At 39.5% G+C, this 19,743-nt stretch overlaps 1 protein-coding gene across 12 annotated transcripts in view; it reads right to left on the bottom strand.

The window, feature by feature from the left end:
• Window positions 1-18,527, bottom strand: part of KCNH7 (potassium voltage-gated channel subfamily H member 7) — a 348,077-nt gene extending 329,550 nt beyond the window's left edge. For 7 of the 12 annotated variants that reach the window (XM_087949836.1, XM_087949838.1, XM_087949835.1 and 4 more), the window contains exons 1-2: window positions 17,759-18,527; window positions 14,565-14,795 (exon numbers count right to left, since the gene is read on the bottom strand). In XM_087949836.1, the coding sequence (XP_087805962.1) occupies window positions 14,565-14,795; window positions 17,759-17,834 (307 nt within the window). In that variant the 5' untranslated portion in view covers window positions 17,835-18,527. Of the gene's footprint in view, window positions 1-14,564; window positions 14,796-16,284; window positions 16,373-17,758 lie in introns of those variants that run through there. The other 5 variants (XM_087949839.1, XM_087949841.1, XM_087949840.1 and 2 more) reach the window with 2 other exon arrangements.
• Between the last annotated feature and the right edge of the window lie 1,216 nt (window positions 18,528-19,743).

Below are 19,743 nucleotides of genomic sequence, written 5' to 3'. Positions count from 1 at the left end.
ACAATACAATCTTATGTACCTTTACAGAATCCCTTTTTCAGTTAGATTTTCACCCATTATCTCTAAATAGGTCCTGTTTCTCTATATCTTGCTCCGGTCCTTTGTAACTTCTTTTCCTTTCCTTCTTCCCTCTCTTCTTCTCTCTCCCCCTTTTACCCCCTTGTCTCTCTACCTTTATTTCTCTCTTCTGTATTCCCCTCTTCTGTTGCTTTCCAGTATTATACTTATTTTTCAAATTATTTTTCTTTTCTTTGGTTGTTTTTTTAAATCTTAAATTCTCCATTCTCTTTCCCCCCTTTCCTTTTTCTTCCCCACATAAAATTGCTTGTTCATTAAAGATGGCTTCTTCTTTGTCCCAGTCTTCTTGTTTTGCAGACGTTTCTTGTTGTTTCTCATGGTTCCAAATCTCCATTTCTAAGAATTGAAAAACGAAGCCAAAGGAATCCTTCCCTTCTTGTGCATCTTCTTTGTACTTTTTAAGTTCCATTTTCATTTCTTTTTTTGAACAAATTTTATTAATTTTTAAAGACATACAAAACATAACACAAAACATAGTAACATAAAAAACCTCTTTTCTGAAAGTTGCTTAGTCCCGGGTTAAAACTCTTCGTACAGACACAAATTCAAATTCATATTCATTTTATATACCATTCCATATCTTATTAGCATTTTCAATTTTCTATATAGCTTCTCCTCTCTTTTAAATTTTCTTAATTTTATTTTATTTATCTCATCTCAATTCGAATCATAATATTTATTATTCTTTGTCTGTTCTATTTCCAGCTATCCATTTATCTTTCTTCTTTAAAGAAAACTTCTCCTGTACACTAATTGGAGTATGACGCCTTTATCTCTTTCCCCTACATTTATAATACTTAATATAGAATACATAGCTTACGTTGGGATTCTGTTTGGTACATTCTAAAATTATACAATATTATCAATACCAATACAAATCTATTCATTAATATTAATATTCATTTATATCTTAAACACTTAGCACATTACTTTTCAATTAAATCACATACTTTTATGGGAGCACCTATTTTCCATAGTTATTCCCCCCCCCCCCCACATCACATATTTTAAAACATTATTTCATTAGAATATTCCCCCTTCTCCTACTCCAAATCTCTCATTTCACAAAAAATTTCACTAAAATAACATAGTCTAATCATTAATATTAACAATCATTTATATCTTAAACATTTTACCCATTTCAGTTAAATATCATGCCTTTATGGGAACACATATGCTTTCCATAATTATTCCCCCCCACATCACATATCTTAAATCGTTTCATTAAAGTGTTCCCCTTTTCTTGACAAAAATTTCACTAAATTATACTAAATATTTTATCACATTTTAAATTGCATATTGTTTCCAATTTTCTATGATTATTTCTAAGTACAAATGTAAAAATACAATCTTGTGTACCTTTCCAGAATCCCTTTTTCAATAAATTTTACCCATTATCTCTAAAAGACTTTTGTTTCTTTGCATCTTGCTCCCCACCACTGAGGCTTCTTGTCCCTTCCTTTCTCCCTTGCTTATTCTTCTCCTTGTCCTCTTTACCCCCTTGTCTCTCCACCTCCCTTTTATTCTGCTTTCCTCCTTTCTGTTGCTTTCTAGCATAGTATCCCCTTTTCACCTTATTCTTCTCTTTTTTGGTAATTTTTCCAAGTCTTAAAGTCTTCTTTTCCTTTTTCTCTTTCTCTTTTCCTTCCCCGACCAAAGTCACTTGTTCATCAAAAATGGCTTCTTCTTTGTCCCAGTCATCCTGTTGCACATTCAGCTTTACATAAGTACAAACCGCCATTTCTAAAAATTGAAAAAGAGTGCCAAGAGAATCCTTTCCTTCTTGCTTTTCTTTTTCATATTTTTGGTATACAAGTTTCAATCCATCCACAAGTGATGCCATTGTAGAGAGAAAAAGTTTTTCTAAACAACCACCCAAGTGCTTTTAATCAGAGATAATTCTCAGAAGTTCCAAAATCACCAAGCAATCCAAACAAGCTGTTTCTTTTAGATACTTTCTCCTTCTTCACTTTCTCTTTCTGAGGTTAAAGTTTAGTCACAAAGTTCCATTTAAAATATATCTTTTAGAAGTCTTATTAATGTTTAATAACTCTTTAGAGTTCTAGGCAATCTTCTCCTTATTTTCAAGTTCTGCTCCAATTTTTTTTCCTCTCCCTTCCCACTCACAGCAAAAAAGATTCTTTTTTTTTTAATGTTCAGAAATCCTTATCCCTTCAGCATTTAGTTACCTCCAATGCAGGTTTTCCGATTTCTCTTATGATTCCATCCGCTGTCACGTTAGGAAGGAGAGTGAAAAGAAAAGAAAAAAACTTTCCCTTTTAGAGTTCCATTCGCCGCTTGTAACTCTCTCTGGAAACAATGTATTTTTAGCAACTTTCAAAATTCCAGGGTACTTTCTCTTGCTTTGTCCCGGTCAAAAACCATTTTCACAACTCTTCCAACCTTCTTCCTCCTGCACGATCTTGTCCGGCTGCAGGTTTCTTCGTGGCGGCCATTACTGACCGCCGCTCCTCCGCCTTGGGAAAGGGGGGTTTTGTCAGCTGGGGAGGGGGACTGCGACACCCCCAAACCCCTATCCGGATCCCCCCTGTCTTCAGCTGCCTCTATGGGGCAGCTATATCCCCCAGATCCAAGTGGATCGGGGGAACCTTGGCAGTGAGCGCAGCAGGGATCGCGCAGTATCGCGAATCCCTGCCGCCGCCGAACCCTTGCAAACCGGAAGTCTAAGTTCCATTTTCAATTCATCCAGAAGTGGTGCCATTGTATAAATTTTTAAACAACCACCCGATTGATTTTAGTCATTCAAATATAATAACCAAGAATCCAAAGGTCACCAAATAATCCAAATACACGCAAGCTGTTTCTTTTTTGCTCTCTTTTTTTCACTTTCTCTTCCTGGGGTTACTATTTAGTTGCAAAGTTTCAGTTAAAATGTATCTTTTAGAAGTCTTATTGAAATTTTACTTTAGATTCTTTTAAAGTCCAGGCAGTCTCCTCCCTCTTCCAGATCCTGCCCTTATTCTTTTTCTCTCCCTTCCTGCTTATGAAAAAGAAAATTTTTAATGTCCAGAAATCTTTATTATCCCTTTGGCATTTTGTTTTATTTTCAGCTTAATTGCCTGTTGATGCCAAAGTAGATTTTTCTAATTTCTTATTCTTAATTGTCAATATAAGGAAGGAGAGAGAAGAAAAAAAAAAGCCAAACCTTTCCCTTTTCACTTTCCTTCGCTGCTTCCGACTCTTCTTTGGGAGCGATGTTATTTCTTGTAAAATTTAAATTCCAGGGTACCTTAGTTGTTGCTTTTACAATTTAACCCGGTCAGCCAAAACTTTCACTTCTTATCTTCCTCCTGCACATCATTTTCCAGTCGAGTTCTTCTTTGAGGTGGCCATTTCTGACCACCGCTGCAACCACCTTCAGGAAAGGGAGTAATGGCCAGCTGAGGAGGAGAGATGTGGCTCTCCTCGACCCTGCTGGCAGTCTCCCCCCTCTTCACCACCTCTACGGGGTGGCTTAGCCCCGAAACCAGCCAGCTCGGGACGCTCCAGTGGCGAGCCCAGACCAAAACCGCGCACGATCGCGGATTTCTATCTGTCACCGAAGCCCTTCAAACCGGAAGTTCCAGACCAGGATTGGGAAATCTATTGATTGATCTGTTCAACACTAGTTCATCAGTTCAACACTGATATTCATCAATCAGTCAGGAGTAATGCTATTGCTCTCTGGAGTAACAAAATAAACTCTTTGGAGTCATGATTCCCAGTTGTCCTTTTAACGGTGTCCACTTCCTGCCTTTGGACTTCTCTGAACATTTCTCCACCAACATGGTAGCAGGACACAAGTTCACCCTCCTGTCAATAATCCATCTTCATGGAACCTACTTGTTCTTAGATGTTTCCTAGTTTGAGAGCCTTGTTGTATACCCATTACACAAAAAGAATCAACAGACCACAATATCCCTCAATTGAATATGCCATATCATCCTCAATCCTTCTACAATTATAGCTTTTATGTCAAAGCTTTACAGCTTTATCACCTCAAGCAATATTTTACAGCTGTCAAGAGTGATTTATGCAATAATGATTTCAATGGCAAAATGAAGTCCTCAAAGGAAGTGCTGTCACATATTTCCATGGCAAATAACTTTATTAAAACAAAAATATTGATGTGCTACGTAAATACTATTTTACCTCCATCTGATACCTAATCGGATCAGTCCTTAAAAATAAAAGTTTGCATAAAGGATGTTATGAAGCTTATGTGGGGGGAAATGCATGAATAGTACTAGTTGTTATTCAGAATTTAAATACTTCCTGGCTTAGCAATTTTGGAGAACATTTTATTTTGATGCAATTGGACATAAGATTCACATATGTTGCTACACTGTAACCTTTCCTGTGCGTTGAATAGGATAGTCTCAGAATTAAAAAGAATGTAGACTCTTTGCTTTTAGGCCAGAGTAATCCCATTGCAATGTATCTCCAGGAATTTTTTGCTTCTTTCTGACTATTTTATAATAAGCCACCAAGTAATAGCTTGTGTGGCATAAGGTTCAAAATTGTAGCCAAATGACTCTATTAGATAAACAGAACTAGGAACGGAATGCAGCTTAAGCACAATGCTATAATGGAAGTAGCGATAACAATTACATGCATAATTCCATACAGTAATTTTTCAAGACCATGGAAGTGTTGCTGTGCTTAGCTTTCCAGGAAGGTAATGAATCCAGGAACATTTCAGGATTGCTATCCAAGAAAACCAAGATTAATTACTGTGACAATGGTATTTTAACCTGCAATTGTATCTCTCAGGATTGAACTACAGATGGATCTCCAGATATTGTGAAATTCCAGATTTCAACTTCCCTAACCAATATGGACAATTACTGTTAGGTATAACATTGATACCAAATATGGTTTGGGTGAATAAATATATAAAACTTAGATATCATGGTTTAAGTGCTTATCACTTTAAGCACAATGCAGCAGGCAATTAGCCGATTAAGGGTGTGGTTAGAAGTTACAATATAAGGAAGCATTAGAAGCTGTCTGTCTTACTGGCTGTAACTGTTACTGTGTGCTGCTGTGACTAACTGTGATTACTGACTGTTAGTGCCTGTGACTGAACTGTTATTGTTTGCTACTGTTTGCTGATTACTGCGTAATTCTACTGAATATCCAGCGTTTGTTTCTCTGGAGAGTGAAACCGGAGGAGGAGAAGATATCTTTATCGGCTGATAAAGATATTGCAAGGACTCTTAACTTGGACTATACTAGTGAGTCTTACTGGATGGAAATAATGTGAATGACTTAATGGACTGAATGACAATGCTTAAACTCTAACTGGATTAAAAACTATTTAAACTACAAACAGTGTTTGTGTTCAGTGTGTGTATACTCTGGGGCCCTTCCGCTCTCCTTTGGCTTCCTGGCTTGACTACTGCTGCAATACTTTTCTAGGGTTAATCCTCAAAACCTAACATTGGTTATGGGCCCAGCAGCATAGTCTAACTAACCAGGATATAGCAGAGAGAGTTGGTGTGAGTTGCACATTACTGTAAAAAACAAACTGTTTTAATTAGTTTAAAATAGTCAAAATATCTGAAGAGCAATGGCACAAGTAAACTTGTCACAACTGTCCATGATATCCAGGCTGGACGGAACAAACTATGTTTCATGGTCATTGAAATGTAGTTTACTTCTACGAGAGAAGGTTTGTGGGACATAATAGCAAACCCACCAGATGTGAGTAGCTGGGATCCTGCTAATGATGATGATAACGAAAAGTTACAAGACTTTAAACTGAAGAATGAGCAGGCTTTATGCATCATAGGACTGACTCTCTGTGATCAGCAGCTTGTCCATATTCGTGGAGAAGAAAATGCTGCAAACTGCTGGGAGAACCTCAGGAAGATTTATGTTCGGGACAGTGTGGGAGCACATATAAATCTTACACGGAAGCTTTTCAACGCATCTTCAGAGGAATGGAGATATGTTAGTTCATTTAAACTGTATGAAAAGCATTTTTCAAGAATTGCAAGAAAAAGAGCTTATATTTAATGAACTGCAACAAGTCTACATAATATTATCTTCATTAGATCAAAGCTATGATGACTATGTGACTTCGTTAGAGGTATTGCCAAAAGAAAGCCTCTCATTAACCGACATTACAGGCAGGCTACTAGAAGAAGCCAGAAGAAGGCGTGAGCGTGACGAGCTGAGAGAAGATAAGAAAGAAGAGAAATTATCTTCAAAGCTTGAAAGAAACCAGCTAAGCAAATTACAGCACCTGGAAGAAGAGAATTTATCTTCAACAGCATACACAATTAAAAAGTGTTTTAATTGTGGAGGCAGAGACATTTGGCAAGATTCTGCAAAAAGAGAAAAAGCCAGAATGTAAAAAAGCCAAAGAAAGAATTTGAACTAGCCACGTTTAGCAACTCTGATGTGAAGAATAATTTATGGGTGGTTGACAGTGGCGCATCCCACTGCATCACAAGAGATAAGACAAAATTTATAAAAATGTCTACAAGTTCTCAACATATATCTCTTGCTAACGGCTGGAACCTGAAAGCGAAAGGTCAAGGTTTTGCGTTGTCCGTACATAAACCAGGATATAAAAATGTTGTATGTACCGCAACTAAAGTTTAATTTGCTTTCAGTAAGGGTATTAGATAAATTAGGTTATGTAATTACTTTTAAGGATAATAATTGCATAATTGAAAAAGATAACAAAAGGGTAACTGCAGCTTTAAATGGAACATTATATGTCTTAGATAATAGTAAGAAAGGAGGCTCAAACTGTATTTAATAATATAAAGCCTCATGAAGAATGTATCCATTTATTGCATAGGCGTTTGGGGCATGTAAATTTTAAAATGCTAAAGCGTACAGTTGAGTTATCTGAAGGAATAAGGTTAAAATCTTGTGATAAATATTTGCGTTGTAATGTTTGCTGTGAAGATAAGAGCAAAGTATTGCCTGCAAATAGGCTAAATGGTTTCAAAACAAAAGAACCTTTAGAAGTAGTATTTGCAGACATAATAGGTCCAAAGAAACCCAGTATGGGGGTGCTAGATATATACTGAGCATTATGGATCATTATTCTAGATATGGGTTTTGCTATTTAATGAAAAGCAAAACTGAAACATATCAACATTTTTCAATTGGCTTAGGTTTGCTGAAAGAAAGTCTAAGCGACAACTGATAACCCTGGTGACAGATAATGGCACGGAATTTATTAATAACAAATTCCAGAACAGACTTAAGGTAGCTGGAATAGAGCATAAGAAGTCTGCTCCATACAGGCCAGAACATAACGCTTTTATTGAAAGAAGAGGCCAAAAACTACAGGCAATGGTTAGAACAATGTTAAATGATTCTGGGTTACCTGATTCTTTGTGGAGGGAGGCTACAATGTGTGCTAATAACATATTGAACAACGTTGTTAATACAACAACAGGTGAAATACCATTTACCAGGTGGCATGGCAGGAAACCTGATCTAAGTTACCTGCACACATTTGGTGCACCAGCATGGGTGCATATTCCTGCACAACTCAGAAAAAAGGGCAACATAGAGCTAAAAGATTTTTCTTAGTTGGTTATCAGGCAAACCATAGGGCATATAGATTTTGGGAGAAAGGCACATCTAAAGTGTTATGTAGTGCTAGTGCCCAATTTCTAGAACATGAAGGATGGGAGAAATTAGAACAGGATGCCAATAAAGATGTAATTATTGAATCCTATAGAGATCCCATTAGTTATCCCTGTAACTTTAAAAATAAAGTAAAGAGACAAATACAGGATGAAATAGTGCCCATAAAGGAAGAAACAGATTCAATAGCTGAACAGGATGAGGAAGATGAACAGGTAGTAGTTCAACAAAGTCCTCCTGTAAGCCCTGTAATTCCCAGAAGAACTACACGTATATCTAGACCGCCTGATAGGTACCAGGCTAACACAGTGTGCCAGATTAATCAAGTTCCTAATTCTGTAGAAGAAATTAAAAGTATCCTAATAAGGAAAAAGAAAGATGGTATGCAGCAATGAATAAGGAACTGAATTCATTAAGTGATATGAAGGTGTATGAAAATGCCAAATTACCTGTAGGAAAGAAATCCATTGGCTGCAAATGGATATTTAAGGTAAAAATAGATAAAGATGGTAATTTAATCCATAAGGCAAGGTTAGTAGCCCAAGGTTTTAGGCAGAATGCTAATGACTATGATGAGGTGTTTGCACCTAGTCTTAAGGCAGCAACCTTGAGGGCAGCTTTAGTGTGGGCAGCTAGTAAAAACTATATAGTTAACCATTTAGATGTGGAAACTGCTTACTTGCACGCCCCATTAAAACATATTATTTATATGAAAAAACCTGTTGGTATTAAAAGTGAAAATAAGGATAATAATGATTGTTGGTTGTTAAAGAAAAGCCTCTATGGTCTTAAACAATCAGGCTATGAATGGAACCAGTATATTGTAAAGGAACTAGACAATATAGGATTTAAAGCTGGTTTAGCCGATCCATGTCTGTTTAAGAGGGAGACAAATGGGAAAGTATCATTATTATTACTATTCACAGATGACATTGCATTGATAACTGAAACTAATGATGAAGCAAATAAAATAATAACATCATTAGGAAAGAGAATAAAGATCAAGCAATTAGGGAGATAAAAAAGTATCTCGGTTTGAATATAAAGAAAACACTGAAAGGTTTTAAGATATCTCAGGAAGATAAGATAAGCAAATTGCTAAAAGATTACAAGATGGAGCTTTGTAAGCCAGCTAAGACTCCAATGAGTCAGGAGTTTAGCAACACTGATGAACAAAGCCCTGAGTTTGATAAGGTGATTTATCAATCTTTAATTGGTAGTTTGAGTTATATTAGTAATTGGTCTAGACCAGATATATCGTACTGCGTGAATCAGTTGGCTAGATTCAATTCTGCACCATGTGAAAGACACTGGATTGCAGCTAAGAGGATATTAAGATATCTTAAAAAGACAATGAATTATTCATTGTATTTAGAACCAAAGGGTGATTTAATTTTGAGTGCTTATGCAGATGCTAGCTTTGCATCAGAAAGAGACACTAGAAAGTCGACTTCAGGAACAGCCATAATGCTGGGTAATACATTAATAGGCTGGAAGTCAATAAGACAACAGCATATAAGTTTGTCTACTATGGAGGCAGAATTCTCCTGTTTATCATTGTTATGTACAGAGTTAATAATGTATAAACAAATGTTAATTGATATAGGTATAACTGTAGATTATCCTATAATTATACATGAAGATAATCAGGCAGCAATTCAAATGGCCACAAATATTGGAGTAAAAACAAGGAGCAAGCATACAGATCTAAGATACCTTAACGTGAGACAATCTGTAAGAAGTAAGATGATTCAGCTAGAGTACTGTATGTCGGAGGACAATTTAGCTGATAATTTTACTAAAGCCCAAGGTGCCAGTAAGCACCAGGAGAGTTGTGAAAAATATGGGATAAGATTGTAAGGTATTATATATTTATTTCACCCAAAAGGGGAGTATGTTAGGTATAACATTGATACCAAATATGGTTTGGGTGAATAAATATATAAAACTTAGATATCATGGTTTAAGTGCTTATCACTTTAAGCACAATGCAGCAGGCAATTAGCCGATTAAGGGTGTGGTTAGAAGTTACAATATAAGGAAGCATTAGAAGCTGTCTGTCTTACTGGCTGTAACTGTTACTGTGTGCTGCTGTGACTAACTGTGATTACTGACTGTTAGTGCCTGTGACTGAACTGTTATTGTTTGCTACTGTTTGCTGATTACTGCGTAATTCTACTGAATATCCAGCGTTTGTTTCTCTGGAGAGTGAAACCGGAGGAGGAGAAGATATCTTTATCGGCTGATAAAGATATTGCAAGGACTCTTAACTTGGACTATACTAGTGAGTCTTACTGGATGGAAATAATGTGAATGACTTAATGGACTGAATGACAATGCTTAAACTCTAACTGGATTAAAAACTATTTAAACTACAAACAGTGTTTGTGTTCAGTGTGTGTATACTCTGGGGCCCTTCCGCTCTCCTTTGGCTTCCTGGCTTGACTACTGCTGCAATACTTTTCTAGGGGTTAATCCTCAAAACCTAACAATTACAAGGGACTTGAAGACATTGTGGTACTCTATTTCTGCTACACTTCCTCTATTTAGTGCAAAGGAACTTCTTCTCACTGGATGTAAGCAGATATGCTTATTGTTGTTATGACTCAATCACTATCCTAAGAACAGAGAAATTAAGTAACATCTCATTTTCAGGGACAAATAAACTGAAACGCATTTGCTTTAATCCAATGAATTCATAATCAACTGCAAGGAACGGTATGTGCAGGTATATATATAATCACAAAAGTGTGATTACAACCTTTGAAGGTTCTGCACACAACTTCTAATACATTTTAAAGGTCAATGAGCAGTGCCTGCAAAGTCCAAGCCTTCCTTTTTAATTTCCACATCAGTATTTCTTTTAACTACTTCCATTCCAGATGCTCATAGTTACTCTGAATTCCTCCTGCAGTTTGTATCTGAAGACTAGAACTTCCTTATCCAACATATCCACTCAATTTAGTACTAATGCAACAGGTTTGCCACATCCGTTTTTTTTTACAAACTTCCCATTAACTGGAAATCTGTCAGTTTTGTCATTTCCATGGTTAGTGGCTGGGATTCACACAACACATGGGCCCATAAAAGTCTAATTTAGATTGAAGCTATCTAAGTTTTGTATTCCATTTAGATGTAGAAAGACTGATAGGTAGTCCTTCACTTATGACTATAACGGAGCTTGAATTAAGGTTATAAGTCATGATGGTCATTAAGCAGGTCATCACATATCTGCATCCAAGTTTACAACGTTTTCCATAGCAGTCATGAAATGAATCACCATGGTCATTAAGCCAACACCAAGGTTGTTAAAAAAAAAACATACCATAGTCATTAAGAGAATCCATTGTCTGCAATATTTTTTTTTGCCAGAAACCAGAAGCAAACATTGGTTTCTGACAAAAAAAAACCCCAACCCATTGTAAATCATGTGACATCACTGCAGAGTGCTTCAATCAGCTTTAATTGCAGCCCAATAGCCACTTAGACTTATATACCATTTCATAGTGCTTCACAGCCCTATGTAAATGGTTTACAGAGTCATATTGTTCCCAACAATCTGGGTCCTCATTTTATCCACCTCAGAAGGATAAAAGGCGAGTCAACCTTGATCCAGTTAGGATCAAACTGCTGGCAGTTAGCAGAATTAGCCTGCAATACTGCATTCTAACCAGTGCGCCACCACGGCTACAATCATGTGACTGGGGGAGGCATAAAAAACTTTAAATGCAGGTCATAAATAGCCACAGGGAACTCTGTTGTAACTTCATCATAAATTGAGGACTACCTGATGTGATAGACCATAATGCAGGGTCACAGGAGGGAGGGGCTCTTTTCCAAAAGGTAAAGAGACGACATAGCTTGGAATCCCTTGTGCAGGAAAAGGACAAAGGCAGACATCTCCCCCCAGCAATCCAATGTGTATGTCTAATAATTATGCAGGTACATCTGCCAAGATTTCTGTCTATGGCTGAACAATAATAAACCACTCTGAAGTAACCCCTCATGTCATCCTCAGTTCCTTGGGCCTGACACCCTATATGAAAAGCTAGAATTCTTTAGAAGCATTAAAAAGACAAATAATTCACGTTGCACAACAAGAATTCACTGGTGTGCCTTCCCCCATTCGATCACGAAGCTTCCTAAATAATCTTGTGCCAATCATAAAAATAGTATTTGTGCTACAGATCTATCTAGTTTACCAGAGTTACTAGGCTGCAAAAAGCCAGATAATTGCTAGAAGGCAGCAAAATGTATGGTTTTCTGCATCTCTTCACCATAAGCACATAATGATATGTATGTTTAAAAGCCAGTGTTTCTTCAGGAAATCCTGAAAATTGCAATATGGTGACAGTGCTAGGAATCTCAAGGACATTAGCGGACCTCGCCAGAGCGCGAGACAAACGCTGAAGAAAAAGAAGAAGAAGAAGTGCTAGGAATCTCTGTGAGAGACCTACATTGTCTGTTACCAAAACAACTAATAATATACTAATCTGAAGCTGAAGTTCTGGACAGATGGCCTATTTCTGAATACAGTGGAAGACATAAAATTGTGGTGATTCTCTTCTGCTTAGACAAGGCCAAAATCTTAATCTTTGTTCTATCAAATCCAGCAAGATTGGTAGTTGCAGCTTCTTGATCCTGGGCCAACCCTTTTGTGAATACATGTGAGACTGATCTGTATACCAAGAAAGAGGGGCTTGCATTATGGTGCATTATGTCTAGTTCCTTTTGATTTCTCCCATCTGTGAAAGCTGCAGCAGGAGAGTTACTGAGAAAATAACTACTAGGGTCCTAAAAGAAGGGCACCACAGAAGTTTGTCAAAATAAATTAACATTTTTGCTTGTTTTGTTTCTAGGAATTACATTTATCAGTGAATGGAATCCTTCAGCAACGCCTGTCCACCAATGTCACCACAACCATTGAAGAGATACAGGAGTCACAGCTTCTTTAAAGTTCAATTGTCATTTTATGATCCCTTTCATTGTCACAATTCTCAAATTAATCTAAACAGCGCACAGGTGGGTCTCTGAAGCTTAATTAAAGCTCATGATTTGAATATATTACAAATTTGCATTTGTCCTTCAAGCAGATATACAGCGTAAACGGCAATAGAAGAACAACAACATGGTTATGTATTACTGTAACTGAGTAATCAGAAACTAAAATAAAGGAAGCCCTGAGAAATAATTAGTATTGTTACTTCCTTACTTGGATACATTTTGAGAAATAAATGTACATCTTAAGTTCATAAGCAAATACATATTATACTATTCCTACTGAAAGTAATGATTCATTGTGCAAATCTAAATCAGTTAAACCCTGCTGGTTAATGACCACAATAAAGTTATTTCAATTTGAAATCAGTAAAACCTTAAAAAATATTTGATTTAACCTCTTTGAAACAGGTAATTTTTTTAAAAAAAATCCCCCAAGTTATTACTCAGTATACAAAACAATATATTCAGATTATCATTTAAACATAAGTATACTGTATAGCAGCAAGCATCTTATTCTATCAAATCAAATTCACAATTTATTTTAAATATATCACCACATAAGGCTTTTTTTTTAATTCCACGATGTGAAGCAGCAATTAGTACAGATCAATACAGTCCACAGTGGAAAATACTTATTAGTCCTTCATTTGTTTACATATGTATGCAAGGGATAAAAGTTGCAGAATGACAGTCACATTTTGCATATAATGTGATTGGATTTTTAATATCAATCCAGTATTTAAAATCTAATTCAACAATTGGACACATTCTTCACTGTTCTCAGATTCCAATAGCCCTGTGCAATGCTTTGGATTTAATTCCAAAAAGATGCTTTGGGCCACACAGGGGCATGAACATAGCACCCATCTCAAGTTCTGTTTCTGGGAACAGTAGTAGAGCACATTGTTGGAATAAAATCCAGTGTACTAAATCGCCCAAATTTTCAAGAACACTCACTGTTGAATTTATAATGAGGAAATGTGGGGAAAGCTATCCTTACACCTTATACAATTACACATGCATATATCCAAAACCATATTATTCTGAAATACATATAATGATGTATTTCGACACTGCTTTGAGACAATTCCTTCGCAATCTTAACTGTAATAGAGAATGTAGAAAATAGAGAGAATGCTGACAATTTCCATGAATGAGCCCAGTGAAAAGTAATAAATATATAAGGAAGGAAGAGATATGAATAATCATTCACTGGAAATAGTAAAATATGCATATTCAGCATGCACTCTACTCGAGTTTTAAACTTGAAAACAATCACAATCACACACATACAATTTGCCCAGAAATAGAATCCTTTCCTCCTTCCTTCCTGTTGTGTACTAAATTGAAAACTTAAGCCATAAACAAGATCTCTTTGGAAACCCGGACATGAAGAGACTCATTCACATCACTTCAGCAATTCAGTAATTTATCCAATATGCAAACAGAAACCTGCACACACACCAATCCAGAGCTGTGTTTAAATGAAAGGAAAGTGGATTGCTGGTGTGGAAGGTGTTCCTCTAATGCTGTGTTTCTCAACCTTGACAACTTGAAGATGCGTTGTCTTCACTTCCAGGAACACCACAGCCAGCCTGCCTCTTCAAGTTGCGAAGGCTGAGAAATGCTGCCATAATCTGTAGCTCAGGATAACAGTCCCCTATCTTAATGTCCTAGAACGGGTGGACTGGCATTCTTTTGATACATCAATAAAAGACACATTCAAGATGTCTGGGGGGTGGTGGAAAGCACCCCACGTTTGATAGGCGTTCAAGAGCCAATGAGCATCTCAACCATAATGGGAAGCTGAACTTTCCAAAACTTCTTTTGAAAGAAATGCAAAAAAAAAAAAAAGGAAACTACTTTACCATCTTTATGATAATAGGTAACGTCCACTTTTCTCTCCTCGGATCCAAGCAACGCCTGGGCAATTTGGGCAATGTGGTGCCTTTTGGTTTCTGGTCCATGAAGGAAGTCACAGGTGCAGGGTTTTTGCATGACATCTGGCCGGGAGAACCCCGTCATCTCGCAAAAGCCATCATTGCAGTAGATGATCGCGCAATTCTGTACTCTGGCATTAGCAATGATGAATTTTTTATCTGCAATAAAACAAGGGGTTTTTCAAGACTCTTATGATACCTCAAAAGCCTCAGGTATCTGTCTAGAGAAGGGCTGTTCCTGCATTGAATTTCTACATATGTTGAGCTTTAGTAGAGGCCTTAATACCACTCGGGTGTACCAAAGCTCTTTAAAAGTGACTCAGTGGAATACAGGCGAATTAAAACTCAAAATCAACAGACTTTGTGGGAGAGGGAAATCCACTCTAGGAAGCTGCTTGCAAAACTTAGCCTGAGTGAAAAGCGTAATATTGGCTTACTGTTCTATTGAAAAGAAAGCTTTTTTCCTTTGTGCTGAGAACTGCTTGTCCAAGCTATTGAAAGAAGCTTCATTTCTGAGGGCCTGAACTCTAATGAAAGCTTTGTAACAGGCTTTTGGACTGGGGAAAAAAACAGAGAAAAGTTAAGATAATATCATTGGGCTTGCAAACAATTCTGCAAATATATTTAATAGATTATAAAACTCGCTTTTCCACCACCACGGTAGATGTTAGTTTTGCTAAATATTTGAAGAACCCTATTCAAATGAAAAGGGCTAACACATATCCTGCCTATAAAAAGGTTCTCAAAAACAAGAATCCATTCATTAAAAGATGACTTATATTTGTGGGACTGTTGGGCATCTAGCCCTGAATCTCTCCAGGGCATACATATGACTTGAGCCCATCCAAAAGGACACTGCAGCATTATAGTCCTTAATGTAACAGAAGGGGGGAAGGATGAGATAGTACAGCAAAATCAAGCTGCCTTTATTAAGACTATGGTGAAATGAAATGAAAATGCAGTGTTATACTCTGATTCCCCCTTGTTTCTTTCTTTCTTTTTTTACTCCTACCTAATTTGGGAAATCCAGCTCCTGGCACTTTTCTAATCCTTTGTCTAAATATGTAGCCCATCTATTTTCTAAGGTCTTTTCTATCACTTACTACTTGGTCATTTTAACAGAAGATGCCATAGCTAGAGAACTTTGCAGGCAACCTAGGTTTTTTTAAATATGGCACAGGAACGCCTTTTTATATTTGCCCTACCTGAGGTGCTAAACAGAGAGAAACCTGAGAGCAGAGGTTAATCTAGGGCACTGTCCAGTGAGAAGGAAAACAATTTGGGGGGAAGGGGGCTACCTGAGGCACTCCAGCACTCTTTTGCAAGAGCAGGTTGATTTTAACGCTCTTGATCGCCCTGTAAGATAATCCTCTAACCACGGCTGTGGGATTCTTGTTTTCACAAAATCCAAGTGAAAGAATTTAATTATACAACACATCTAATCCTGACTTGTATAAAGCAAGATACTTTGACTGGGCCGATTTTCATTCTCATATGCAGAGGTAATCCAACAGAATTGCACAAACATATGGTTTTAGGTGATTATTAGGAGAGTAGGAGGAAGCAACTTATAGCCTCAATTATTAATTTACAGCTTAAATATATTAATGTACTCCAATGGAGCATTTTACTTGAATTTTTTACTCACCCATGTATTCTCTCTACAGAATCTGCACTGCCTGCTCGTTTTTGCTGAGCCTGTTGTTTTCAATGACAGGCACCACCTTGAAGCCACATCTGTCACAACATTAAGGATCAAGGCACAAGATATTTGCCTCACTTCTTTTCCAAGCTTCATCAGAGCTATCCCATGGCAGAAGTGCACATGAGCTATCCAAAGGCTAAAACATATTTACACTTGAAGACACAGCGAGAAGTCTGCAAGGCATCTGCGCATCTGTTTTGATTTCTCTCAAACCTCATTCACATATTTTGTGAAATATTTCTCATGCATGTCCTCTTCCAAAGAAAAGACCTGATTACTGACAAGTTCTCTTTGCAGCAGCCATAACTTAGTATGTCGCTCAATGGCCCCGTGATGTACTTCCTTACGGAGAGATAATTAAGTCCAGTAACTTTAGTTGCTACCTTTCATCTAGAAAAGTTGCACTATCTGACTTTTCCAGGGTAGGAATCTGTCACCTTGATATCCATAGCGTCCATTATAGAATTGTTAGCAATCTACCTATATTCTTCCTAGGCCAGTTTCAATGTATGTAGAATTTATTATCTCGTTGCATTCCAATGAGATACTTTTCCATTTTCCTGTTTTTAGGGAATTGAGACAGACTAGGTGACCACATAAATTGCAAGATTGAAACTGTAATCCTATACACACTTATCTAAAAGAAAATCCTTATGATTACAGAAACATTTACAGCATTGCATTTAACCCAGCTTGCAACTCTATTTTGAGAGATGCTTAAAATGAAAGCTCATGCAAGCCACCATACTTCACACTCATTGTTAGACAACTTTCCAAAGGGACTCGTCATTTATTGCAGTTTTACAACAATTTTAACGTTTCATTATGACAGCTCACAAAAGGTTTTATTTACTAAAGTAAAATTTTGAGTCTTTACAATCCCTCAGGGCTTTTGATGCCTTAAGTTTTAACCATCAGATCTGTCAGACTTACAGCTCCCCCAGAAAAATCCTAAATCATCCTAGTCAGCCGCCCCGTTTAGAAAGGGCCTGCAAGAAACTTTTTTTTTTTCCCCACAAAGTCACGTCAAATAAATATCTTTCAGGCAACAAAAAGGTCAAGGTTTCAACTTCCAGGCAGAAAACAGCAGACAACTTTCTGGCTGCCCTTCCAGGACTTTAGGCCATTTAACACCCTCCCCCCCACCCACCAAAGATGGGGAACATGCATAAACAGACATTTGCGTTTCTTCTTGGCCCGTTTGTGCCGAGGAAGGAAAAGAGAACAATTTGCCAACCCCGCGTCAAGGCGAACCGAAAGCTACCCCGATCGCCGTCTTGGATAGGGCTCAGCCACCCAGGGATGCCAGGAACAGCTTTTGCCAAGCCCGATCGCTTTGAGTTTAAACTTGTCTTCGGTCCCTTCCCTCCCCACGCACCCCTCACCGCCCCGAAACATCTCCAGGGCGCGAACTTACTTTGCCCTTCGAATTTCCGGATGATGGTCCCCAAAAAGGTGTTTTGTGGCGCCACGTGACCTCTGCGAACTGGCATGTTGCACGATCTCCCCCACCTCCGCGGGCGCGATGCCTCCTCCTCGGCTTTGCCGGCTTCGGCTCTGGCTCGCTCCTCTTGCTCGCTCTCGCTCTCCCCTCCCGGGCTACCCTTTGCGAGATTTCATCTCATTGGGGGTGGGGTGGGGGCGCCGGGCAGGCTCGCTTTCCGATCCTAGTAGCAGCGCCTCCGAGCACAGGCAGCCTCCTTCCCTCCCGGTGCCCGCTCCATGCCCGGGTTCTGCACCGGGGCCAACCTGACCCGCTGGCTTTCACCTTCTCCTCGCTCCCACCCACCCCCGAGAGAGAGAGAGAGAGGGGGGAGGGAGGGGGAAACAAAAAACGGTGGCCCGAGGCGGCGGAGGCGGGGGGAGGAAAACCTGGCTGAGGGAATCCGTCCGAGGTGAGCGGCTGGCCGCACCTCAGCTTCTCCTCCCGCGGAACGCAAGACCTCGCCCAGTTCCTCCCCCTCCCCCCGCCACTCCCGGCGCGAGCGATGGCCGGGCGCCGAGGCGGGAAGGCAAGAGGCGCTGCCGGCTGCTCCGCTAGCGAGAGGGAGTGACGTCCCTCCCGCGCGGTTACGGCAGCTCCGGTTACTCAAGCGTGGCTCGGCGGCAAGTCAGCCCGGCGGTAAATCTTCCCCTCCGCCCAACACCCTCCTCCCGGAACCGGCAGACTGAGCAGCAGCAGGCTCCGGCGGCAGCGAGGAGCTACGAGCCTGCCGCGCGCGGCCGCATCCCGAGGACGCCGTCGCCGCTGCCGCGACGAGGCGAAGCCGAGCGAGGAGGGGAGGAGCACAAAGTGACAAACTAACACAGGTCGCTTCGTCGGGGGAGTCGCGGCCAAAGGCCGGGATGGCGGCTGCGGGCAAAAGCTGTTCGCGCCTTTTTTATATTTTTGTTTATTTATTTTCGGGTTTTTTTTCCCTCGCTTTCCCTGCGCTGAGAAGATGAGCCCAGGAAAAATCCAAGGCAGCCGCCCAGCCTTGGCAAAACGGGCGTGCCGCCGGTGAAGTGAATCGAAAAAAGGCCGTCGAGTATATACATATTCATTCAAATCTCTCTCTTCCTCCTCTCTCTCTCTTTCTCTCCCTCCCTCTCCCTCCCCTCTTTCTCTCTCCCTTTTTCTCTCTCTCCCTCCCCCTCCCTCTTTTTCTCTCTCTCTCCCCTCCCTCCCCTCTCTCTTTCTCTTTCTATATATATATCTCTCTCTCCCTCCCTCCCCTTTCTCTCTCTCTCTTTCTCTCTCTCTCCTCCCTCCCTCCCCCCTCCCTCTCTCTTTCATCTCTCTCCCTCCCTCCCCCTTTCTCTCTCTCTCTCTCTTTCTCTCTCTCTCCCTCCCTCCCCCTCCCCTCTCTCTTTCTTTCATCTCTCTCTCCCTCCTTCCCCATCCCTCCCTTTCTCATCTGGATTTTCATCATGAGGCTTAGTTAGCCTCAACCCTATGCAACCCATTCTGTTCAGAGTCAGTTTGGTTCAATGCTCTTTTCCAGCACTGAAGAAGCACAGCTCTTCTTAAGAAGTGGAAATGAGATAACAGATAATCAGAGTTGGAAGGGACCTTGCAGGTCATCTAGTCCAACCCTCCGCCCAAGCGGGAGACCCTACACCATTTCTGACAAATGGCAGTCCAATCTCTCCTTGAAAGTGTCAACTGATGGCTCTCCCACAACTTCCCAGGGCAAGCTGTTCCATTGGTTGATTGTTCTCACTGACAGAAAGTTTCTCCTTGTTTCCAGGTTAAATCTCTCCTTGTTCAGTTTCCATCCATTATTCCTTGTCTGGCCTTCAGGTGCCTTGGAAAATAGCTTGACCCCTTCCTCTCTGTGGCAGCACTTCAAACATTGGAAGACCGCTATCATGTCTCCCCTGGTCCTTCTCTTCACTAGACTAGCCAAGCCCAGTTCCTGC

This window comes from Notechis scutatus, chromosome 1, assembly GCF_049901735.1.
Source record: "Notechis scutatus isolate UNSWTSFEM ecotype Mainland chromosome 1, rNotScu1.2, whole genome shotgun sequence".
Classification (NCBI taxonomy): domain Eukaryota; kingdom Metazoa; phylum Chordata; class Lepidosauria; order Squamata; family Elapidae; genus Notechis; species Notechis scutatus.
Note: the sequence above shows the minus strand (reverse complement) of the source record. Positions and strands in the feature narration are given on the sequence as shown.